The sequence below is a fragment of the Mastigoproctus giganteus genome, chromosome 14 (assembly GCF_048544385.1).
Source record: "Mastigoproctus giganteus isolate SK-2022 chromosome 14, ASM4854438v1, whole genome shotgun sequence".
Taxonomy (NCBI): domain Eukaryota; kingdom Metazoa; phylum Arthropoda; class Arachnida; order Uropygi; family Thelyphonidae; genus Mastigoproctus; species Mastigoproctus giganteus.
In genome coordinates this window covers 33,067,850-33,087,932 of record NC_143588.1, presented here as the reverse complement: position 1 = coordinate 33,087,932, position 20,083 = coordinate 33,067,850, and the positions used below count along the sequence as shown (strand labels likewise).

Here is a 20,083-nt window from a genome sequence, read left to right as displayed (position 1 = left end):
AAGGCTTTTGATCATGTTTGGCATAAAGGTCTTCTAAACAAGCTTCCACCTTATGGGTTGCCAAGTTTTTTTGTAATTAGTTATCCAGTTTTCTCTCTGACCGCTCACTGAGGGTGATGGTAGATGGCTCTCAGTCAATGCATGTCGACTGGCTGTATTTCCTTGTATTTTATAGGGGTTATGCTATCTTAACTAATAGCATAACCCCTCCTCCTTCCTATCCTGTCTACCTTTCCTGTACACACTGTACTCCCCAAATTCCATTTCTTCATTCCTTCTACCAGTGACACCATGTCTCTGATATCCCAACAATATCTGCCGTTGATGTTTTGACCAGCACCTCAAATTCCTCAAATTTACTTACAAAACTCTTAGCATTGGTGTATATGCAAGTATACATGCATCTGTTCCTATTCTTGGCTACCCTAACACAGCCAATGTATTTACTTCTTCCGAAATGACTCCTAGCAGTCTTTGAAATCCCCCGCACCTTGTTTTCCAGGCTGCTGCTGCTCATTCCAATAGAAGCAGTACAAGAATGACGTTCCCCTCTCCCAGCGGCTACTGTTAATCTATTAGTCCATGTATCCCTCAAAGCTTCTAGTTTTCCAACCCAAATAACACTGCCTCAATAGCATCAGCAAATATTCTTGCACCCTTTCTATCAGATGTGAAAGAGGTTCTCCCCTCGTGGTTATAAGTACAAGCACCAGTGGGGTACATTTCATAGACATATGCTTTTCCATTCCTCGCTTCCCCTCACTTTCTTTTATTTTTCTTAATTCTCTTAGACATGAGTTATCTTTGTAAGGAAGTTTCTATTTCATTTATGACTGCTGCTTGGATAATTAGGATTGCACAGGATTTAACCCACTAAGAGGGTTTTTTCAACTAACAGTAATGTGGAATTTCAGGTAGTAGGGCATAGCAAATATAGTCCTTTCAGCAAACGTTTTGCTGAAAGGACTATATTTCCTATGGATAGCATCACTTTAATGCATGCTATGTAATTCTCCGCCATAAGCAAATGAAGTGGCTGCATCAATAAAAAATAACTTTATATATATTTTCGGATTCACAGTCATTTAGTTATTCTTAATAACAGTACTATAAAAGTTGATTACATCAAACTGATATAATATCATCATAAAAAGTTCAGACAAACCTCATGAGGTTGATGATCATATAATTTTTTGACATAAGGAAATGATGTGCCATCTTCCCCATCTTTACGGCTCAGATGGATGAATGAAGCTACTGAACTTTTAGCTTGAATTTTGTGTCGCCGAATTGCTCTTGGATCTTCAAATCGATGACCTGTTAGGGGAGGAGGGAGAGAGAAGAGTCCTTCTTAAATATTTAATTATAACAACAGTAAAGTAAATTCTGAATATGGAACTTATAATAACCATGCCCTCATTCAAGATAATATATGAGGTCTGATCAAAAAAGCTCTAAGACTTTGTTTATTACAAAAGCAGTGGACAAGTAGAGGACCAAAACACAAGCAAGTATAGGAGATGAATCAGTATATTACTGTTTTGTGCCACTTCCTGCTCCCATCAGACGAATAATGAATGGCACATTTTTAAGATCAGACGAGTCTTAAGCCTCTATTACAATCATAACGGAAAGAATGGTGCAAAAATTCTCCAATAGCTAAACATTAAATTCAGTGATGCCGGTTTAAGTAAAGGTTTCATCTATTAGAGGATGGAAATCCTCTAATAAATGATAGCTTTACATGAATCTGCTGACGAAGTTAGGGGGAGCCAGACGTGTTGAAAGCTGCTAAGTGGATTTTCTTATTTATCGATTTGAAATTATTGTTTTCCTAAAACTTTTGATTTAAATTTAGTAGTATAGCATTATTTTGTGATTTTCTGATTAATCTGGTGTATTTATTCTTTACTCGGTCTTGTAATTGCATAAAAGAATCGGTAAGGGTATCAAATCCAAGTGTTACAAGTTTCAGCTCCGCTGAATGAGAACATTTTTTAGCCATATTTAGATGCTTTATTGACCAATTGTTAAATGAAATTATTTTCTATAAGTAGCTTATAGACCTAGTCAGGTTCGTTAGTTTATTCTGAATTGAGACAGCGAGATTTTAAAGTTAATTAATACTTAAGTGTCCGTAGATTTCCCATTCGTAACTTGCTGCGTTTCTTATACGATACGTTATATACGAACTAGATAGCATTAGTAAGTATACTATAGTATATAATATAATATTGTCAATTCATCAGTAAAATCTATTAATTTTGTTAAATTCGTTGTCAATTAAATTGTACTTTTAACTAAATACATATAACGACTTAGATTACAAACATAACATAATTAATTAATACATAACTTGATACGGAAGTTATATAAATGGAACTCGTAGAAAATACTTGATACTGAAAAATATAAATAGCGTTATAACTCTGTTGGGATACAAGTTTAGGGTTATACTTTTGTACTGAAATTGAAATTTTATTAAAATTAAATCAAAATCATGACTCAGACCAGAGCAGCAAAGCAAAAGGCTCAAGCTAATGGGAGTGCTGTGGCTCAGAGGAGAACTGAGGGGGGCAGTTGCCCTATGAATCACAGCCTTTTAAAATGCACTGCTTGCATGATGTTTGTGGAGCAATCAGGTACGGGACATGATATTGCCATGGGGAATGACTTTCTGTGTGCGCGAAGTAAGGAGTGTAACGAAATCGGACGACAACTCAGCGTTGTCATGGGCCTATATGAGAGCTTGAAGGACAGGGTGGATCCCCTCGAAGAATCTAAATTGAGGGGCCCATCAAGCACTCAGGGGAACATGCTTTGTAAAAAGGATAGGTGGAACAGGACCAAGGTATGTCTGCCAGGGGCAAAGGTTGATGACGTGGTAGAGCGGATATCATCTTTTAAGGATACAAAAGGTGATATAGTTGTACACGTTGGCACTAATGATATTAAGAGTAGGAGACCGGCGGAATTACTCAACAAGTACAGATCACTGTTAAAAAAAGCCGTGAATTAGGGTTGAATTTGAAAGTGTCTGCAATTCTGCCCAGACATGATAGGAGGGAGTATATGATGAGAGCCCTGTCGATCAATTCAGCCCTGGAAAGATTGTGCAAGACTCAAGAGGTAGAATTTTTTTCAGCCTGGTCTCTACTTGTTAACAGCAGAGACTTCTTCTACAGGGATGGGATACACTTAAATAGAAAGGGTGCAAGAATGTTTGCTGATGCTATTGAGGCAGTGCTAGGTGGGTCGGAAAACTGCTAGATTGGGGGGATACAAGGATTAATAGATTAACAGTAGCGAATAGCAAAGGTGAAATTGATTCTTGCACTGCTTCTATTGGAATGAGCAGCAGCCTGGAAAATAAGATACAGGATATTTCAGAGACTGCTGGGAATCATTGGGGTACAAGTAAACACATGGGTTGTGTTAGGGTAGCTAAGAAAAAGAACAGGTGCATGTATACTTGCTTGTACACCAATGCTAGGAGTTTAGTAAATAAATTTGATGAATTTGGGGTATTGCTCAAAACATCAAAGGCAGATATTGTTGGGATTTCAGAGACGTGGTGTCACACAGATATAAGGAATGCAGAACTGGAATTTGGGGAGTACAATATCTACAGAAAGGATTGACAGGATAGGAAGGGAGGAGGGGTTATGCTATTAGTTAAGAAATACATAAAATCCAAGGAAGTGAAGCCAGTCGACATCGCTGGACAGTGCAGTGTCGAGTCGGTTTGGTGTGACATAGGCATTGGGCGATCAAAATTGAGAGTAGGATTGTGCTATAGGCCTAATGACGCTGAGTATAATAAGAAATTATACTGAGTATAAAAAGACTTATGAGTATAATAAGAAACTGTACAAGGAAATAGAGTGGGCCAGTAAATCAGAGAGTCATATAATGGGGGATTTTAATTTCCCAGATATTGACTGGAATTTGGGGGCTGGTCACTCCACACTAGCAAGGCTTTTGTGGATTTATTGGATGATTGTTTTCTACATCAGCATGTTCGGGAGTAAACTGGAGGGAGCAATACTCTTGATTTGATTATCAGTAGTGATTCTTCATGCATTAAGAATCTGCAGATAAATGAACCACTAGGTGTCAGTGATCACAGTGTGCTGAAGTGGGATTTACTCAAAGAGGTAACTACCATTAGGGGTAAAGGGAAGGGTTACTGCTTTCGTAAAGGCGACTATGATGGACTGAGACAGTATTTAAATTCTATACATTGGGACCAACTGATGATGTTACCAACAGCAAATTCAAAATGGGAAGCATTCAAAGAACTTATCTTGGAGCTACTAGGCCAACTAAGAAATACTGTTCAAGGTTCAGGCCTAAATGGATGTCAGATGAACTAATGAGACATATGGCAGAGAAGAAAAATGCATGGGATACATACAAATTAACATGTGATAGCTATGATAGATCTCCCAATGCTTATGTCACACCAAACTGACTCAACACTGCACTGTCCAGCGATGTCGACTGGCTTCACTTCCTTGGTTTTTATATGTTTCTTAACTAATAGCATAACCCCTCCCCCCTTCCTATCCTGTCTATCCTTTCTGTAGACGTTGTACTCACCAAATTGCAGTTCTGCATCCCTTATATCTGTGTGACACCACGTCTCTGATATCCCAACAATATCTGCCTTTGATGTTTTGAGTAATACCTCAAATTCATCAAATTTATTTACTAAACTCCTAGCATTGGTGTACACGCAAGTATACCTGCACCTGTTTCTATTCTTAGCTACCCTAACACAACCCATGTGTTTACTTGTACCACAATGGCTCCCAGCAGTCTCTGAAATACCATGCATCTTGTTTTTCAGGCTTCTGCTCATTCTAATAGAAGCAGTGCAAGAATCTCTTTCACCTCTGCCAGTGGCTACTGTCAATCTATTGGTCTTTGTCTCCCCCCAAGCTAGCAGTTTTCCGACCCACCTAACACTGCCTCGATAGCATCAGCAAATATTCTTGCACCCTTTCTATTTAAGTGTATCCCATCCCTGTAGAAGCAGTCTCTCCTGTTAACAAGTACATACCAGGCTGAAAAAAATTCTACCCCTTGAGCCTTGCACAATCTTTCCAGGGCCGAATTGATCGACAAGGCTCTCATCATATACTCCCTCCTATTGTGTCTGGGCAGAATTGCAGACACTTTCAAATTCAACCCTAATTCACGGCTTTTTTTTCAACAGTGACCTGTACTTGTTAAGTAATTCCGCCGGTCTCCTACTCTTAATATTATTAGTGCCAACGTGTACAACTATATCACCTTTTGTGCCCTTAAACTCTGTGGTACTACACTGACAGTGTAGTATCAACTCTGTGGTACTACGCTGACAGTGGTAGAGAATGAAAGGGACCTGGGGGTGGTTGTGCAGGCAGATATGAAGTTCTCTGAGCAGTGCAGACAGGCTGCAAGAGTAGCTCATCATGTATTGTCAATGATATATAGGAATTTTTCTAGCAGGGATAAGGAGGTGATTATTCCCTTGTATAGGGTCAATGGTCAGACCACACCTAGAGTACTGTATACAGGCCTGGAGGCCTCATTTCAAGAAGGATATAGAGCTGCTGGAACGAGTACAGAGAAAGGTAAAAAGATTAGTGGATGGAACAAAGGGGTGCTCTTACGAAGAAAGGCTTAAGTTTTGCAAATTACAGTGTCTGGAGACTAGGCACCAGGGAGGTGATCTGATAGAGGTGTATAAAGCCTCGAATGATTTGAGCATGCTCAATGCTGATGGGATTCTGCTTCTTGCTCAGAATAATCACCTGAGAGGGCATAAATTCAAATTGAGGAAAGACAGATGTAGGATAGACGTGAGGAAATTTGCCTTTAGCCAGCGGGTGGTTGGTTGGTGGAACAGACTTCCATCCCTTGTCACGGAAGTTGATAGCCTAAATAAGTTTAAGGCTCAGTTGGACAGGTATTTCGAACGAACAGAGGGGTGAAGTGGAAGTGGTTATTTTTTTTTTGGCTGATGCTGCATAAGCTTGCTTTCTTGCATCAAATGCCTCTACCAATGCTAATGCTAGTATTTTGCATCGACATTCACACAAGAGGAGTTATTCAGCGAGTGGAATTCCAGAGGTATATTCAACTCTGGCAGTAAGCTAGAGAATCTTTTAATAACTGAGAGTAAAGTGGAGGAGAAATTGTTGAAGATAAACACAAGAAAGGTACCTGGGGTGGATGGGATCTATCCAGTTATATTAAAGGAGGCAGCAAAGGAAATAAGCAAACCCTTAACCATAATTATGAGAGCTTTCTTGGACTCAGGGGAGGTACCCATAGATAGTAGATGTGCAAATGTGACCCCAATTCACAAAATAGGATCAAAGGCTGACACAAGTAATTATAGACCTGTGAGTTCAACTTCTATTCCAGGAAAATTAATGGAGGCACTAGTTAAAGAAACACTGTAGGATCATCTAGACAAGATTTCAGTTACAGCTCGGACACAGCATTGTTTTGTTAAGGGGATGTCTTGCCTGACCAATTTGATTGGATACTATGATGCAGTCACAAAAGAGCTGGATACAGGGAATAACTTTGATATTATATACTTGGATCTTAGAAAGGCTTTTGATATTGTTGCACATGGACGACTGCTGCACAAATTGGAGCAGTCTGGCATTGGAGGCAAATTGCTGCTATGGATAAAGGGGTGGTTGAGGGGGAAGAGGACAGAGAGTGGTAATTAATGGACACTGCTCATCGTGGACTAATGTTATTAGTGGAGTCCCTTGGGGTTCAGTGTTTAGGTCCATTATTGTTTTCTGTATTTACAAATAATATTGATGATGGTATATCAAGCTTAATGTCCAAGTTTGCATACGATACAAAGGTTGGAAGGGTTGTTAAGGACATTACTGACGTTATGCTGCTGCAACAGGATCTGGAAAGGTTGAGCAGTTGGGCTGAGAGGTGGAAAATGAAGTTTAACATTGAGAAATCTAAAATACTACATATGGGAAACAGCGACCCTAGAGCAACGTATCAACTCTGTGGTCCTACACTCACGGTGGTAGAGAATGAAAATCACCTGGGGGTAATTGTGCAGGCAGATATGAAGTTCTCTGAGCAGTGCAGATGGGCTACAAGAGTAGCTCATGGTGTATTGTCAATGATATACAGAAATTTTTCTAGCAGGGATAAGGAGGTGATTATTCCCTTGTATAAGGCAATGGTCAGGCCACACCTTGAGTACTGTATACAGGTCTGGAGGCCTCATTTCAAGAAGGATGTAGAGATGCTGGAACGTGTACAGAGAAGGGCAACAAGATTAGTGAATGGAGCAGAGGGGTGCTCTTATGAAGAAAGGCTTAAGTTTTGCAAATTGCAGTGTCTGGAGACTAGGCACCGGCGAGGTGATCTGATAGAGGTGTATAAAGCCTCGAATGGTTTGAACATGCTCAATGCTGACAGGATTCTTCCTCTTGCTCTGAATAATCACCTGAGAGGGCATAAATTGAAATTGAGGAAAGACAGATGTACGATAGATGTGCGGAAATTTGCCTTTAGCCAGCGGGTAGTTGGTTGGTGGAACAGACTTCCATCCCTCGTTGTGGAAGTTGATAGCCTAAATAAATTTAAGGCACAGCTGGACAGGTATTTCGAATGAACGGAGTGTTGAAGTGGTTTTTTTTTTTTTTTTTTTTTGGCTGATGCTGCATAAGCTTGCTTTCTTGCATCATATGCTTCTACTAATGGTAATGCTAATGCTAAATCAACAGAAATCTGTGGAAGGTTGATTGATTTAGTTTTCAATAGTGCATTAGCTACTAAAACATAATGTGCCAAGTCAAAATAAAGGCAAAAAAAAATTTTTGGTAGCCTATAAATACTATATACAGGGTGTTTCAAAAATATTGGCACAAACGTTTAGGGGAGGTAGGTAACATCTAACGGAATGTGATTCGCATAAGAACCCATAACCGGAAATGTCACGGGAAAGTAGTAGCAGAGGCACAAGAAGCAGAAATGACGCAAGACAGTAATTAGTGGCAAACATTTATTTGACTTAATATTAACAATGGAGTACGAGATGGATGCATTTCATGATGTTACAACAGATGCTAGAAGGTTCCACCATGAGACGCGATGCATGCATGACACCAATGCAGCATGGATTGACGGACATGGTTGAACACAGTTGGAATTTCTTTGACAATAGCAGCAGTGCAGACGAGTCTCGCCACGAGATCCATTTCCATCTCCACAGGAGATTCATACAGAATAGATTTGAGGGACCCTCACAGAAAGAAATCAAGGTTCGATAAATCAGGTGAGCGTGGGGCCAGGCAACGGGTCCACCACGGCCAATCCATTGACGCCCAAAACGCTTGTTCAGATGGTCACGAACATGCCTTCCATAATGGGCAGGCGCCCCGTCATGTTGAAACGAAATGTTGCATCTCACATTTGCTGGAACGTCATCAAGTAACTCTGATAGAACTTGTTCAAGAAAGACCGGATATTTAGCGGAGTTCATGCAGGATGGTAACAGGTATGGGCCGACTAAGCAGTCACCGACCATACCTGCCTACACATTTATTGCGAAGCGATGTTGTGTGCGCATGGGGGTGCACACTGTGTGGGTCCTCTACTAATCCATACACTAGGTGCATGTCTGCCAGCTCACAGTTCGTATAACAATGCATGCTCTTTGTGCGGCAACTACCTTGAATGAGTAAACCAGAAACTTTCCCTCTCACGAACTGATGAACAGCGCCATGTACCGACTTATGGTGCCGTTTCCGGTTATGGGTTCCTATGCGATTCACATTCCTTTAGATGTTACCTACCTCCCCTAAATGTTTGTACCAATATTTTTGGGACACCCTGTATAATGGTAAGCTACAATGTCAAAAAGATAAATACGATATACTATGGCATACAGTTAAACAGAAAATATAAAAATATAAACCTTTATATATAAATTAATCGGGTGTAAAAAGTTAAAAATGTCAGACATATTGTCTCTGTCACCTAAAATCTGACTGAGTGTTAATCGTTCAGCCAGATTATTAAAAGTCCTAAAAAATAAGCAGCATACTTCTCTAAAAACAAGACATTCATTAAAACGGGGTGAACAGTAAAAATAGTGTTGTATTCCTCACACATAGGTGGTTCCTCCGTATCCAGGTGGGCAGGACCAGCAGTCCAAAGCACACGCTTCTTGATTAGACTGGGGTTCGAGCCCGTAACCACCAAATACGGAGGATGCAGACAGGTCAGGGACTGACCACCATATATACCCGGAGCATATGGCCTTAGTTGCTAATGCTCCTAAAAACCAAATAACAACAACAACGCACATAGGTGGGTCATCCGCCCTCATCAAAAAGGAGTGTGTAAGATGACTATGACCTATGAGGAGCCAAGCAAGAACAACTTCCTCCCTTCGGACCCTGCGTAGACTGGGCTACCATTATGTGATCACCGGCTTAATGTGATGTAGTTTATTTGTAGCCTGTCCTTACCAAGAAGCTTACCAATGGGAATATAGTTTAGCGTGCATTATTTGCCTGTAGTCTGTATAGGAGATTAACAGGCAAAGATTATCCAAGGAAATGATTTGGCAGCAGTATCCTCCGTATTTGGTGGTCACAAGCTCGAACCCTGGTCTAATTAAGAAGCGTGTGCTATGCACCGCTGCTCCTGCCCACCTGGTTACGGAGGCATCTCGGCTAATTCATTTTCCTGGATCCCACTGCAGCTTGGGATCCAGCTGAAGTGAATGTCAAATTCCGATTCTACAAGAGAAAAAAAGCATCTGCCAGATCTGGGACAAGACCGAATGAGGGTGATACTTCATCGACAGTAGAGACTGTAAAACGTTTAATGATTTATTATAAATCATATTTCTTTGGTAATCACTGTTTATAATGTAATCAAGGGCTATTTTTATTGCATTTAAACTGCAACTATGAAGTATTATTGGTAGTTTCTTGTGGGATCTTCTTGAATAAAGTTTTGTGAGGAAACACAACAGCACATCCCACATAAGATTCTGACTTAGACTGGCAGAAAGTTAGAATACTGCATTCTATGAGATGCAAAGAGTTGCTAGTAGACACTTGCCCCAGTAATAGGCCTTCTCCAAGATCTTAAGGGAGAAGTCACAAGGTGGAAGATGAGCATGCCAGGGTAGAAGCAGTTGTCTTGGTGACTGGGCAATGCTGTGTACCATCATGCTTCGTTTGTTTAACAGCCCTTTGATCTGAATACCAAAAGGTTCGTTGGCAGTCTGACGGGTGTTGTAGAGATTTTCCCATCATGGCTTGAAAACTGATGCCCACGTGCAATGATCAGGCAGGGATTTCAATTTAAAGTCATACTGTAAAAACAACTGCTTATGTCAAGTGATAGAGATGGTTCATTTGCTTCAACATAAAGGCTTTGGACGGGAAATGTGCGAAATACTCCAGTAGCTGTCCGGAACCACCGAAGTACACTATCTCTAGCAGAACCATGAACCTGAGACCCATAATCAAGTTTGGAATGGTCAAGGGCCTGATAGAGACGAAAAACGGTAGAACAATCTGCATCCCATGAAGTTGACAAAAGGGCATGGAGGATGTTAAGCCCTTTAACACACCTTGTCTTAAGCTGACGAATATGTTGTAGAAATGTCAGCTTCTTGTTGAAAATAAGTCCAAGGAATTTGACTTCTGCTACAACTGGGATGTTGTGTTGCCTAATCCTTAAATCTGGGTCAGGATGAAGATTACATCTGCAACAGAAGTGTACACAATCGGTCTTCTGTGATGAAAACCTGAATCCATTAGCCAATGACCAAGATGTAAGGTGATCAATGGTTTTTTGCAGCTGCCTTTCAATGACCCTCATATTGAATGAATGAAAAAATATAGTAAAATTGTCAATGTAGAGGGCATTGTTTACCTTGGGCGGAAGTTGTTCTGTAATAGTTTGTTTTGATTGCGAAAAGCATGACACTTAGAACGGATCCTTGTGGGCACCCTCCTCCAGACAAAATACTCAAAAGAGCGCGGAATCTAAATGGACCTGAAATTGGCAATTCGCAAGAAAGTTTTTAACAAAAAGAAGAGGTTTAACCCAAAGACCAAAGTCATAGATGTCTTGCAATATGCCAAATCTGTGTCATACACCACTTTTTCAATATCAAAGAAAACTGCTACCAGATGCTCAGATTTAATAAAAGCATCATGAATATATGTTTCAAATTGGATTAAATGATCCAAAGTGGTACTATTTCTTTGGAAGCCACACTGTGTCCTGGAAAACAGACCATTTGTTTCCAAATATACTACGTTAAAATTAACCGTTCTTTCCGGAACCTTGCCCAAACAGCTTGTCAGAGCAATAGGATGGTACTCACTTGGATTTCTAGGATCTTTTCCTGGTTTTGGGAAGGCTGTTGTTGTTATTATTTGGTTTTTTTAGGGGCATTAGCAACTAAGGCCATATCCGGGGATATGCGGTGGTTATTCCCTGTCCTTTCCGCATCCTCCGTATTTGGTGGTGACGGGTTTGAACCCCGATCTAATCAAGAAGCGTGTGCTAAGCACTGCTGCTCCTTCCCACCTGGCTATGGAGGTGCCACTTTGGGAAGGCACAAGAATGATAGCCTTTTGCCAGGAATACGGTAATTGTTTATTAAGAAAAACTCTATTAAAATTAAAAGGTGATCCTTAGATTGTGGAGAGGTGTTTTATGATTTCGTAGTGGATGTCATCTGGCCCGACAGCACTTGCACATGTGAGAAAGAGTGTTGCATTTAACTCTTCCTTTCTACAGGGCTTGTTATACGGTTCAAGTCCTTTTGAAGAGAAGTTTAATGGATATTTCTCATATTTCTCTTTCAGGTCCAAAAACTCTGGGGGAATAATGTTATTGCAGAGGTTTTTGCAAATGATTCCACTACTAGAATAGTGTTTCTCAACCTGTGGTCCACGGACCACCAGTAGTCTGTGAGTTGGCTGTAGGTGGTCCGTGGGAAGGTAAATTTTATTGTAAGTATAAAATATAATCACAAATATAAAATTAAAATTGGCAATCAACTGTTTACTTTGTTGTCACAAATCAAGATGTATCCCATACAATGTACATTGTATTGGATTTGTTTTTTTGTATTCGTAAAGTATTTTTTACATTTTCACAAAATCAGAATAAGCAGTGTGAGGAAAGTGAGAGAAAATGGGATTGCTACTGGAAGTAGGAAGCCCATTATACTGGAAGTAGCAAACAAAGAAGATTGGAAAAAGGTAGAAACTAACTCTGAAATCTTAAAACTTGGTTTAAAACCAGAGAAACCAAAGGGAAAGCACCCACATATTCTACTATTTAATGTCATACAATATACTCCAGAGAAAGAATTAATGATAGATATATATTATAAAAATTCCCAAGAAATAATGGATATATATGGCTGAACAGTTTCAACTCAAAAAAGCCACAAAAAGCAGGAAAAATGGCCAGATAAATAAATATTTCTGGGGCTTTTCCCAAAAATCTGGAGACATCTACAAGGACAGCAAAGGATTAATGCTGGCTGGATCAGCCACAGATTTAGGGAGCACATCACTGTAACATGATGTTATTGTAATAAATTTGGATACACTGCCAGGGACAGCAGTTGGGAAGAACTTGTCTGTGGTCACTGCGCATGACTATAAAAACTAGAAATAAAAATTAGCAGCCAAAAAGTGATACTGGAAAAGCAGCATGTCTGACTGACATGTGCCCATATCACCAGTGCAGTAAGACAGTTTATATCATATCTCTTTATGCAAGACCAGACGAAGACATAAACCTTACTATAGCCTCCATAGCCGAGTAGTCAGGAGCAGGAGTGCAGTACAAAACGCTCTTTGAGTAGACTGGGGTTCAAGCCCCTGACTGCTGAATACGGTCGATCTGCCAACCCGCAATGGACCAGCGTGGCAGATTATGGTCCATTTCCCTCAGCATGAATTGTTGAGGAGGCTTCCATCCTGCAGTGGGTTGATAATGGCTGAACTTTACCTTTTATAGATTACTTAGAAGCAGTCATAAATTTGTTACCTACTGCTAGTGCTTTTTTTGTAAAAGAATAGGTGCCGGTACTGATTCTTTGCTATCAGGAAAAATTGAAAGTTAAAAGGACATGAAAAGTATTGTACTCTGAAAAATTATTTCCTAATACTGCTACTTTAGTAGTAATGTTTTTGGAATAGGAACAACAAATTAAGTATATTAACACACAGTTTATTAAGCATAAATTTATTATTCAAGTACATATACTAGGGTGCTTCACCCTCTGCTCACTGCTCTCGCTTCTTTTGATAAAATAAAACAAAACACTTAACAGAAACTTTCGACACAGCGTGTGTCTCTTTCTTAGCTATGAATACATATATACGTTACATAAGAAAATCAAGAATGGTACCACGTGGTCATGTTGGATAAACAAAGCAAGTGCACGAGTTTATCTAGCATGTGCATGCTTAAGGAGAAGCTTGTTTTACCACAGTATTAGCATTAGTAGAGGCATATGATGCAAGAAAGCAAGCTTATGCAGCATCAGCCAAAAAAAAAAAAAAAAAAACACACTTTCACTTCACCCCTCCGTTCTCGTTCGAAATACCTGTCCAGTTAAGCCTTAAATTTATTTAGGCTATCAACTTCAACAACAAGGGATGGAAATCTGTTCCACCAACCAACTACCCGCTGGCGGAAGGCAAATTTCCGCACCACATCAATCCTCATCTGTCTTTCCTCAATCTGAATTTATGCCCTCTCAGGTGATTATTCTGAGCAAGAGGAGGAATCCCATCAGCATTGAGCATGCTCAAACCATTCAAGGCTTTATACACCTCTATCAGATCACCTCGCTGGAGCCTAGTCTCCAGACACTGTAATTTGCAAAACTTAATCCTTTCTTCGTAAGAACAACCCTTTGTTCCATTCACTAATCTTGTTGCCCTTCTCCGTACTCATTCCAGCAGCTCTACATCCTTCTTGAAATGAGGCCTCCAGACCTGTATACAGTACTCAAGGTGTGGCCTGACCACTGCCTTATACAAGGGGATAACACCTCCTTATCCCTGCTAGAAAAATTACTGTATATCATTGACAAGACATCATGAGCTATTCTTGCAGCCCATCTGTACTGCTCAGAGAATTTCATATCTGCCTGCACAATTACCCCCAGGTCCTTTTCATTCTCTACCACTGTCAGTGTAGTACCACAGGGTTGATACGTTGCTCTGGGGTTGCTGTTTCCTATATGTAGTACTTTACATTTGTCAATGTTCATTTGCCACCTTTCAGCCCATCTACTCAACCTTTCCAAATCCTGTTGCAGCAGCATAACGTCAGTATTGTCCTTAATAACCCTGCCAACTTTTGTATTGTCTGCAAACTTGGACATTAAGCTTGATATACCATCATCAATATTATTTATAAATACAGAAAACAATAATGGATCCAACACTGAACCCCGAGGGACTCCATTAATAACATTAGTCCCCGATGAGCAGTGTCCATTGATTACCACTCTCTGTCTTCTCCCCCTCAACCACCCCTTTATCCATAGCAGCAATTTGCCTCCAATGCCACACTGCTACAATTTGTGCAGCAGTCTTCCATGTGCAACAGTATCAAAAGCCTTTCTAAGATCCAAGTATATAATATCAAAGTTATTCCCTGCATCCAGTTCTTTTGTGACCATCATAGTATCCAATCAAATTGGTCAGGCAAGACTTCCCCTTAACAAAACCATGCTGTGTCTGAGCTATAACTGAAGTCTTGTGTAGATGATCCTGCAGTGCTTCTTTAACCAGTGCCTCCATTAATTTTCCTGGAACAGAAGTTAAACTCACAGGTCTATAATTACTTGTGCCAGCCTTTGATCCTCCTTTGTGAATTGGGGTCACATTTGCACATCTCCAGTCTATGGGTACCTCCCCTGAGTCCAAGGAAGCTCTCATAATTATGGCTAAGGGTTTGCTTACTTCCATTGCTGCCTCCTTTAATATAACTGGGTAGATCCCATCCACCCCAGGTGCCTTTCTTGTGTTTATCTTGAACAATTTCTCCTCCACTTTACTCTCAGTTATTACAAGATTATCTAGCTCACTGCCAGAGTTTACTTCACCTCTGGCATTCCCTTTCCTGAATAGCTCCTCATGTGTGAATGTAGATGCAAAATATTCATTTAGTTTGTTAGCTACCTGAGCAGGATCATCAACAGTTGAACCATCGATATCAAGTGGACCAATCTGATTCATCCCCTTCCTTCTAGAGTTTACATAAGTAAAGAACTCTTTGCTGTTTTTATTTGCATACTTTGCCAAAGATTTCTCGTAATCTGCCTTCGCCTGCCTAACCTCCTTGTAACTTGGTTACAGATCAACTTATATCTATCATAGTCTTCTGTGTCACATGTTAATTTATATGTATCCCATGCATTTTTCTTCTCTGCCAGTAAAACAAGCTTCCGTTACGTATTCTAGTATTTGTTGCGTATTGCCACGTAACCTGCATCTTTCTTTCTCCATTTGAATAAATATCACTAGGAGGAAAATTATTTTAATGTATATAAAGATAAAAAATAAGTAATAAGTAAAAAATAATAAGCAAAAATTAGTAAAAAAAATTTTCATAATAAAGTTTTTATAGATTATTCTAAATTTTTACTGAGTAAAAATTTGGAATAAAAATTTGTTGTTCCACCTACTTCTTTTCTCGTTTGTGTCTGTTGCTGAATGACATTTCTGGAGCAGTCACGAATCAACATATTTTGCTGCATCGTAGTGTGTCGGTGGTGGGCCTACAATTTTAAGAAACAGTAGTGAAGAAACTGTTTTTATCATCAACGAAACTCTGGTTGGGCTTGCAATCAGATTCATTTGTGAAAATCCTCTTTCACATTCACCCGATGAAATTGGTATCCTATTCAGAGCGTCCATCAAATACTTAAATTCTTCCGAAACCATCTTTTCAATTAGGTATTCCCAAAATCCTCGAATTGTATTTCTTTCATTTAAATGTAACCTCATTGACAATTTCCTAACTTCATTTTCACCAAATGCCAATAGTTCATGTCTAGAAGGTTTAATAACTTTGTTGTCCTCGTTTTCTTTCTCTTGTCATCGGTATTGTCACTAGTTATATAATTTGAATTTTTTTTTTTTTTTTTTTTTAATTGTCCAAAATGTCAGTGTACTGCAACCATGTAAACAGAGAAAGGGAAAATTTACAGAAAAATGTGAATAACGCACGTCTGCTAAACAACAGATGATTATTTGTCAGGGTAAAAGAAAATCGCTCTCCCCTAATTCTCAGAGGGGGGGGGGGCGCTCACATTTGGTTCACAGAGGTGTCCAACCTGCGGCCCGTTTGCAAAGTGAATTAAAACAGCATTTTAAATTTTGCTAATTATGAAAAAAATTTCAATAGGCAATTTCTATTGGCTTTGCTGGGCCATTTAACTCACTCTGGTGGTCTAGTATCCTTAGGAGACTCCACCAGGCAAATGCTACCTTACAGACAGAAGTGTCTCAGCATGCACAATTTTCTAGGAATTGACAAGCCCTGTGAATAAAGGCTGCCTGCATGGTTCAATCCTTGGCCCTTTCTTCTGGATCATTATTCTGGATGAATTTCTGGCCTTGTATCTGGACCCCGTGGAAAGACTGGCCTTTGAAGATGACATGATTTTCCTTGTAAAAGTTAACACATTAGTGGTTTAGAGCAAATTAAATGCCATCCTTTTGAAGCTGCAGGAGTGGGCACAAATGCACATGTTCAAAATATCGCCTGCCAAAACCAAACAAATACTTCTAAAAGGCAATTTGTACATAAGAAGACGTCCACAAATCAAAATAAACACAGCCACTACAAAAATGGTAACGGAACTAAAATATCTTGGAGTAGTTTTCGAATCAAAATTAGCTTTTTATCCCCATTAGACCTACTTGGGGAAGAAAATGAGAAATTGTGCAGGTATGATTGTCAGGATTAGTCGAACATACTGGAGGCTGAAAAGAAAAACCCTAGCAATCATATACCATGCAATGTTCCTACCTGTTATCACCTATGGAGATGGTGTGTGGTTCACCTGCTTGGCCATAGTAAGAAACACGAATAAATTAGAATCAATACAAAGAACAATACTTCTCACTATTACCAGAACATATTGCACAGTTCGCACATCTACACTACAGATATTGACTGGAGCTCTCCTACTTTACCTGGAAGTAGCCAAGAGAAGCTTGTATTATAGACTTAAAAAGGGCATACCCACAGATTTTCTGGAGACAGCCCTCAACACAGCCAACACCATCAAGACTGAAAGAAAAAGAATAGCCACAAAGCTCCATGAGCTAGGGCTAACAAATTGGGAGTAGGAAAACAGAGGACTGGTTACCAAAAGGTTTCTGCCATGGGTGCCAATGGTTAGCCCAAAGCCACCTAAGTGGTATGCCCCTGGATGTTTTACAACATTTATATTGAGAGGTCATGGCTCACTAAAGACGAAACTAACCTCCTTGGGGGCTTACTGATGACCCAACCTGCAACTGTAGCAAGAGTAAAGACTGGGCACACATTCTATATGAATGTATAATTTGTGACATCCCCAGAACACAGCTAATAGCACAGACTGGGCCCCTTCCCAGGGGAGAACATCTATACATCACATAAGAGGAAAATTATAAAGCCTTTATAACCTTCACACAGAAAGTATTCGAAATGTGCAGAACTATCCAAAGAAAGGCAATTCGGCCCCTAACAATTAAATAATAATCAATAGTTAAACCTGCCTATGTCTCGCACTATGCCCAGATTATAACTTAAAAACTGTCAGGATAGCAGTACTCTACACCCTGACAGAAACCTGACATGACAAAACTGGATTGACCTGGGTACCCCCCCACTACTACCCTGCCAAGATTGCTGATGCTTTTGCAGAAGCAATGTCAATTGAATTTGTGGTACTGCAGCACCCACCCTATTCTTCTGACCTACCTCCGTAAGACTTCTTGTTTTGAGAAATGAAGAAACCATTGTGTGGACGCCACTTTTGATTCATCTCAGGAAGTCATCAACAAAGTGGAATCATGGTTTCAGGTAAAAAGTGGATTTCTATGATCAAGGCAATAAACAACTGATCCATAGATGAGTGAAATGTGGAGAGTACATAGAAAAGGATTAAAGTTCCTATGAAGTTTCACCTTTCTAGGGCTATTATTTTTAGGTAAGGGTACAAACTTTTTGATACCCCCTTGTATACATAAAAAATACATATAACCTAATAGGAAAAAAAAAAGTATAAAAATATAATGCAAGTAGAGTGAGAATGCAGATTATGAATGAAGTAAATGTGTCTCTCCCCCCCCCCCAACACCTGATAACATGCAGCTCTGCTGCCAGCACCATTAGGTGCCTCCGTAGCCAGGTGGGAAGGAGCAGCAGTGTGTAGCACATGCTTCTTGATTAGACCGGGGTTCGAGCCCGTCACCACCAAATACGGCGGATGCGGAAAGGTCAGGGAATGACCACCGCATATTCCCGGAGCAATATGGCCTTAGTTGCTAATGCTCCTAAAAACCAAATAACAAACAAACCAGCACCATTTGGTGATCTGTATAGCACTCCCTGGCATGGTATCTCTATTCCCCTTCCCCTGGTGGAAGGATCATTTCCTACCCCCCTTCCTCTGGTGGGGCTTATCCCCACTGATATTTCTGGGGCCACCTTCCCTATCATCCCCGTACTTCTGTTCTCCCCCCCCCAGCCTTCAGTCTTCTTCCCTACTCTAACTTACCCAACCATCGTGCTTTGCTTTTAATCTAAATTAAACTTAACTTAGCATCTAAATTTAACTCAACCCTAACTTTAAACTGCAATTCTGCCTTAACCTAATTTCCATGGCTTAAAAAAAATGTTTTTTCCTTTTTTTTTATATATAGGCCCTAGCCACTTAGGAAACTAGGTGGCAGAGCCTGCCAGAGTACTATTAAAAATCATTGGGTGCCTGACCTGCCTCCCTGTGGCAAAGTGTGGACAATGTTGGGTCCCACTAGGAGCCCAACGGCCAAATGGTCAGAGATACAACAGTAACAACACTACACAACATTTCACTCCCCCATACACCTTTAAATCTCTGGCAATCACAGAGTTCTGTGTCACATGAGTATTCTTTGTACATGTGGGAAATCCCTGGTGCCATCAGACAACTAACACACTTTCTGAATGTCCACGGATCGCAGCGCACGGCAAAGACGCTGGATTCATATGATGTTAGCCTGGAACCTAATCTGTGGGCACTGGATCCCAGTGATGCTAATCTAGAGGACCAGCAACATCACTGGAAGGTCCCCTCACCACACACAGGTACCCACATCGAGAGGGGCTGTGGAAGGAGACCAATGTTAAGGCTGATAAACTACAACAGTAATGTACTGGTTGCTAAGGTGCATCAAAAACTCATTCAGATCTGTAATTAACTATCCAAGAATTACTAATTAAGTGGTAATCACCTTTTACAGTGATTTTTCCCAAAAACCTTGGCATGCAACAAAAACGTTTTCCTAGATTGTTGAATGGTGACCGAGAGGTTAACCATCAGAAAATTGGGTTTTTTAAAAGAAGAATGAAAGTGATCTGTTATTTCATCAATTGCATTGCTACTGGTTATAGAACATTTGTATGGTAATAAACCTGAAATTAGATTCCAGTGAGGTGAGTGGAAGTCAACAAAATTCACCCTGTCCAAAAAAAAAAAGTATGCCAGATTTGATCAAATGTGAAAATTGGGTTTTTTGACATTCAGGATATCATTCATAACCATTTGTTCACAAAGTCAGACAGTAAACCATGACTGCTACAAAAGGGGTTCTGATTCAACTGACAGAGAAAGTGGAGAGAAAATTCCATCAGCTGTTTCAAAATGGTACATGATATCTCTTCATGATAATGCTCCTGTACACATCACATTTCCATTCAACAGTTTTTGGCACAAAGAAAATACAATATTCCTGTAGCCTCTCACCTTCCATATTCACCTGATCTTACCAGACAA

The 20,083-nt window shown here is 40.0% G+C and overlaps 1 protein-coding gene across 1 annotated transcript in view; it reads right to left on the bottom strand.

Moving 5' to 3' along the window:
• LOC150075056 (band 3 anion transport protein-like) overlaps nucleotides 1-20,083 on the bottom strand; it is a 934,629-nt gene that overhangs the window by 471,175 nt on the left and 443,371 nt on the right. Inside the window, exon 9 of the mRNA XM_090388866.1 lies at nucleotides 1,166-1,317. Within this exon, the coding sequence (XP_090244992.1) occupies nucleotides 1,166-1,317 (152 nt within the window). The remainder of the gene's footprint in view (nucleotides 1-1,165; nucleotides 1,318-20,083) is intronic.